Source organism: Arachis ipaensis, chromosome B05, assembly GCF_000816755.2.
Source record: "Arachis ipaensis cultivar K30076 chromosome B05, Araip1.1, whole genome shotgun sequence".
Classification (NCBI taxonomy): Eukaryota; Viridiplantae; Streptophyta; class Magnoliopsida; order Fabales; family Fabaceae; genus Arachis; species Arachis ipaensis.
In genome coordinates, this window is record NC_029789.2 from 41,475,306 (window position 1) to 41,481,427 (window position 6,122).

The 6,122-nt window shown below is 35.2% G+C and overlaps 1 protein-coding gene across 2 annotated transcripts; it reads right to left on the reverse strand.

Annotated features, from left to right (window-relative positions):
* LOC107643564 (protein TPX2) lies at positions 828 to 5,466 on the reverse strand. 2 transcript variants are annotated; one of them, XM_016347245.2, is made up of 18 exons: positions 5,034 to 5,466; positions 4,534 to 4,616; positions 4,316 to 4,447; positions 3,875 to 4,180; positions 3,664 to 3,777; positions 3,436 to 3,552; positions 3,174 to 3,326; positions 3,016 to 3,078; positions 2,853 to 2,933; positions 2,598 to 2,756; positions 2,379 to 2,510; positions 2,215 to 2,301; positions 2,008 to 2,127; positions 1,750 to 1,916; positions 1,550 to 1,658; positions 1,417 to 1,476; positions 1,234 to 1,328; positions 828 to 1,135 (listed from the first exon to the last, which is right to left on the reverse strand). In XM_016347245.2, the coding sequence occupies exons 1-18, from the start codon at positions 5,224 to 5,226 to the stop codon at positions 1,018 to 1,020; spliced, it is 2,289 nt and encodes a 762-aa protein (XP_016202731.1). In that variant the 5' UTR covers positions 5,227 to 5,466; the 3' UTR covers positions 828 to 1,017. The 2 variants fall into 2 exon arrangements, with proteins under 2 accessions (XP_016202731.1, XP_020979344.1); XM_021123685.1 differs by lacking the exon at positions 4,534 to 4,616.

Consider the following 6,122-nt stretch of genomic DNA (forward strand, 5'->3'; position numbering starts at 1 on the left):
TCAAATAGGACAGTTGAGCAAGCAAGTTGCTGAGAACCTCCTAATACATTTCCCAGTGATACAATTCCGAATCCGAGAGAAAAATGTAAGACCATTTATTTGATAGGTGAAAAAAAAGTAGATAAGCAACCCTCTGGTGATGAGGGGCCAACTGACGAAAATACGATAGATGCCAGAGACCTTAAAGAGCTCACTTCCTCTCTTCCTACACATACCAAGATTGAGCAACTCAAGGATGAGCAAGCCTCTAAACTCCTGGAGGTATTCAAGCCTCTAAAAAATTAAGGAATTTGACAATGGAAACAACTACGATGTGTGATTCAAAAATTTTGAACATTACAATACTAATACAAAGTTGATGTAGCCATCATCATCTCCTTTCCTTTCCGTGGAGTACTCTGCAACATTTATTATGTAGGGAGTATTAGTTACACGGTTTAAGGAAAAATTTTTGGGGGACAAAATAGATTATCAAAGAAAATAGGCCTAACATGAGGCACCATCGTTGTCAACTGTTTCAGAGCCTTCTCTTCCTCTATATGCGTTGTTTATAAATTTATCTCTATTAAATCAAACATGTAACAACAAATAAATGACTATGACAATGTACCAAAGTTCACAAAATATAGAATATTTTTTTCTGCATCGTTTGTACATTATTTCTTTCTACTTGATTTGCCAAAGGAAGGAAGATATATACTAATACTAGTACCAATAATAACAACATAAAACAAAAATATTTTTCAGGCAATTATTATTTTCAAGTGAGATTTGGTGAGTACACCGGTTTTAATAAGTTATGACTAATTTACTAGTGTGACGTAGTATTTTTATGAAGGTATTCATATCATTAGAACAACATTAATATCTCTATATAGTTTTTGGAAAAAAATTTACAAAGAATTAGGAATTTGACTATGAAAACAACTATGAAACATACATAGGGGTGTGTCATTCAAGAAATCTTGAACACTACAATAATGTTAATACAAAGTTGATGTAGCCATCAATCCATCATCATCTCATGTTGGAGGCAGGACTTGAAATTACAGTTCCATTGAATACCTTCCTCCTCTCCTTTCTATGGAATACACGCAATTTTGGTGACTTAGGTTTTGTTGTGTCCTTGGTAGACCTAAGTACGCAACATTTAGTATGCACGGAGTATTAGTTGTATTTTTTATTATAAGAAAACGTTTTTCAATAAAAAACAGACAGAGTTTAAGAATATACTTTTGGGGACAAAATGGATTATCAAATTTAGGAATAGGCCTAGCATGAGGAACCATTGTCCTTCTCAACTGTTTCAGAGCCTTCTCTTCCTCTATCTGCATTGTTCACAAACTTATCACTATCACTCAAACATGTAACTAGATGACTATAACAATGTACCAAAGTTCACAAAATATATTATACCATTCTTGCTGCTTCACTTTCTTCTCTGTATCGTTTGTGCATCATTTCTTTCTCCTTGATCTGCCACAAAAAAGCTATACTAATACCAATAATAATAACATACACACACACAAAATGCAGAGAGAGATTTTACCCTTTCATCAAATTGTGCTCGATCCACAGCGCGATGTTCCACATGTAAATTAAACTGTTGAACTTGTGTAAGGGGTTTGCGAACCTTCTCTGGAACTGGGATTGGGTCCCTGCTTGCAATGATATCCACAAAGACTATATTAAGAACATCGTATTTCTTCATACACGTCAGGAAGAATAAACTTCTGAATTGGTACTCACTCTTTTAAGATTGGCTGTGCCTTGAATGTTCTCATCTCGGCCTCTTCTCTCTCCATTCTTAGTCTTTCTTCCATTTCTTTCTGCATTTCTTCCTCATGTCTCACTAGGCTCTCCAGTTGAAATGGTTCTGGTTTTGTGCATTGCTTGGGTTCTGGTTTCGGCGGAATCTACAAACGACACCAACAATTTTATATATACTATGTATACTCTATCAATTAGTAAACATCAATTGGGCGCCGAAATTGAGAAACTTCTTACCACAGGGTAGTCAGTGGTATAAGGATATGGATTAGCCTTGGGAACCCTCGCTCTTTCCTCCTCCCACTGTTTTGTTAGAAGTTCTACCAACAGTCTCTTTTCTTTTTCAGCACCTCTTTCCTAAAACATGATTAAGAATGTTGGTATACCAAAACTAGACTATTCACCATGCTATACTAATCTTCCATGAAAGGTGAAGTAATGAACCTCAGTATGGAGATGAAATGGATTTGGAGTTGTGTTTCTTGGAAGAGCATTATGGCTATGTGCAGATTCAGATGACTTCAAAGAAAGCTGCAAACCCCATTAAGAAAATGAATCTCTTAACTGATAATAAATATCTAAGAGAAAAGTATTTAACTCTAAAGTACCTTGTCAAACAAATCTGCCACAGCAGCAGGTGGTGGGATCCTCTCATTTGTTGCAAAGTTAAATTCTTGAGGCTCGGTAACATTCTTCTTTGCATTGCAGAATATGCCAATGTTGCCTTTACTTTCAAAAATCTGACAAGAAATCATTTGGTTACCATAAAATTCTTGAAGGATAGGACAAAATTCTTACATAAGTAATATCGAAGTTGGCACCATTACCTTCTTATTTAGCGGCCTTGCCTTGAATTTGGGGGCTTTCTCAAGCTCCTCTTGCTCTAATTCCATGGAGCTCTTCACCTTCGGCGGACGGCCCCTCAGTGATGTTTGAAGTACAGGTGTTTTAGGTTCTGTAAGATGACGAGGCTTCCATGAATTATCCTGTGTCAAAGAAGGAAAAGAGACAACCTAATGAATCGAAGTGAATAAGCCGACATATCCAAAAGGGATCATATAACTCCTGTTGCTCTAAATTACCTTATGAGACAGCTCTGTTGAAGCTACTGATGCTGAATCTACATTCTGATGGGACCTGGCCATTGTTTCCAAATGAAACTCCTAAAGAAAATAATAAATAAATAATTATTAGTACTTGTATCACATTAGGCATTTCTGCTAAACATATTTTGATGTGGTTTACCTTAAACTCTGGAGGATGGGGTGTACTTCTTGGTATCGGAGGCAAACTTGATGTCTGCAAAATCTATAATGGATAAAAAAAAGGAAATAAATAAATTTCATAAATCTAGGCATAAACGATAACATTCACGTACGACCCAGAGAAGAATGAAAAAGTACCTTCTTATTCAGTGGACGAGCCTTAAACTTTGGCATTTTAGCCATCAACTCTTCCTCAAGTTCAGCACTACTCTTCACCTTAGTTGGGCGAACCCTTTGAGTTGTCTCAAATTCAGGTTCTTTTGGTCGGGTCAATGTTAGTTTTGGTTTTGTCTGGTCATGGAAGCAACATTTCCCCAACTAATTAGTCAAAAATGTATTTTAAATTTTAACATGTACCATATGATAAAAAAGGAGAGAAAACAACAGATCCATATCTTACATTAGAAAGAGCATTGGGCAATGACAGGTCTCTTGTACTGGACTGAAATCTTTTAAGTATTTCTGCTGTTGATATAAATGGTGCAGGTGCTGTTTTTGGTGTTCCACGAACATAAACCTATCACATACAGACATTGATAGTTCGATATAAAAGGATCAGCAGTAAAGTACTAAAATTATAATCAAAAGGATCTTTTATTAATATATGAAATTAATGAACAACACAAACCTTTCTGTCTTCTTTGTTAGTCTTGCTAGTACTTGAAGGGATGTTGGCATTGCCAGTGGTTAATAAACCCAATTTAGACTTATGGGGCAAATTGTGATGTTTGACATTCAGAATCTGAAAAGTTTTGACGAAGAAAGAAAAAGGGATACAATTAAGATAAGACATAAAAAATTTTAAATAGAAAATGCGGAAGAACAACGGCAAAATTTACCTGTCTACTCTTTCCTCCTTCCAATTTTTGCTTTTTAATAGCTTGATTCTCTTGGGCCACATGGGGAGTCCCAGCAGTGCTGGTTTTCATGGATGATGACTGTGACTGTGGTTTTTTACTAGTGCCTATCTTTCTAGCTGTCTCTTGCTTCTTGGAGGTGGTGGTTGGCAATCTTTTCTGCAGTGTTGGCTTGGGAGTGCAAGCATCTTTTCCTACTTCAGCAGACCCATCTCCAGATGATGAAATCCCTAAGCATGAGCTCTCTCCTTTGCAATCATCTTCACTTCTTTCCGTATCAGCAAGAACCTGATATCCATTGATCATAATTGTTATATGAGAACTTAAGTTAATAATGAGGGAACAAATTTTTCAGATTGCAGCAATAATTACCACATGAGAAGTAATTGTCTTGTTTGATCCTCAGATTGCAGCAATAATTACCACATGAGAAGTAATTGTCTTGTTTTCTTCTTTGACTTCACTGCAAGGTGCATCATCTTCCTTTATTTCAGTAGTGATGCTCTGTGGCTGTTTAATTGTTTCCTGAAAAGTCTTCTCAGCATTTTCGGATGTCTAGTAAAACAATATATGATCAGTAATGATAATTCAATCAAATTTTAAGCACAACAATTATATCATCAATGTAGAAGTAAGAGTACCGTGTCTATTTTGTCAGCTTCACTAAAATCACACAAGGTATCTACAGTGATAGATCTACCAGCCTTGATTTTAGGCATGAATGCTGCCAACAATTTGAAGAACCAAGTAAAGATCAATCACGTAAATAATCATACAATAAACACCAATTAGAAAACAAACTATACAATAGTTTAAACTTTTTATCCTGATAGCCTGTTTAGAGAGAACAATATTTATGTAACTAACCCTAACCTAAAAGGTGTTGGTGCAAAAAGAATTGAACTTCCTATTAAGCGAATTATCCAACATTCCAAATAACTTATAGCTTAATCAAAGAGCTTAGAACCATGCGACAGGTTTAATTGAAGAATTTACAGAATAGCAGCCACAGGAGAAACCAATGCTAAGAAATCAGCATGGATTTAAACCAACCCTAACCTGCTTCGATCCTATGTGTATAACCCTATAACCTAAAATCCCAACTTTTCACTCAGCAACAATTTAAAGAAACAAAACTTACGTGAAGGTGCGTAGGAGAGAGCAGTATCGAACCATAGCTGAGCCCTGCGTTCGTCCTCCTCGGTTTCCCCATTGATGAAATCAAAGAACCTCGGCGCTGAGAACTCGTAGGTCTCATCGATCACGGTAATGGTGGTGCCGCTGCCACCGCCGATGTTACTACTTCCAGTTTCCTCCGCCGCCGCCGTTGCCATGTCCAATTTATTTGAGCACAACCTCGAGTTAAGGTGAAAGAGGGTTTTTCTTTCCTCCGAATTTGGTGTCTCTGGTTGAGTTCGATTGCTGCGTTGAGTTTGATCTAATTTAATTTTGAGAGGAAAACAGAAAGAGCGTGTGTTTGCTTTGCTGCTTGGTGCTGAAGGAGGGAGAGGGAGTGCGTAAGTGTAATGTTGCAAGAATTGTAATGGTCAGTTTTCTCTAACGGTCGAAAAACTTTTTGAACTGTTATTAACGAACCGATTTTCTACTTTCGTTCCAGCAGATGCCTCCCAAGTCCCAACGGCTATATCTCGCGTCAAATATATTCTATTAGTTAACCTATATTTGGTGAATTTTATGGTGTTTTATTATTTAATGTCAATTTTTTAATTTATTTTTTATAACAAATTTTAAATATTTAAAAATTATTTATTTTATATTTTTTAAATTGAATCTTAATTTTTATTTTTTTAATAAGTTAGACAAATATATATAGACACCATTATTATAGCAATAATTTATTTATTTTTTGATTCACATATCTAGTAATCTAGTAATATTATTATTTTTTTATTATCATGCTATCATATTATGAATTCTTTAAACTACGTTTTGTAAGATATAAGTTAAAGATAACGATAAAATATTTAGAAGATATATTTGTAAGAATATGTGAAAAAATTCACTCATTTTCTATACATGTGTTATACTTAAAAGGTAGGGAGGAAATGTTAATATTCCTTTTTTATTTATTAATACTCTCTAGTTTTAACTTCTGACAGTTAAACCTTAAAGTGATCACAGCTTATTCACCAAGACGTGTGAACAGTGTTTTTATAAGTAGAGTCTCAAATAAATTATTTTTAACTTTTTTTAAATATTTAATCCATTT

What these genes read in the sequence shown, in the direction of transcription:
- LOC107643564 (XM_016347245.2), bottom strand. Translation starts at nt 5,226, where the DNA reads ATGGCAACGGCGGCGGCGGAGGAAACTGGAAGTAGTAACATCGGCGGT. An exon ending in TGCCCAATGCTCTTTCTAAT is followed by an intron (nt 3,327 to 3,435) that starts GTAAGATATGGA and finishes TTCCATGACCAG; the next exon opens with ACAAAACCAAAACTAACATT. An exon ending in CCCATCCTCCAGAGTTTAAG is followed by an intron (nt 2,934 to 3,015) that starts GTAAACCACATC and finishes TATTTTCTTTAG; the next exon opens with GAGTTTCATTTGGAAACAAT.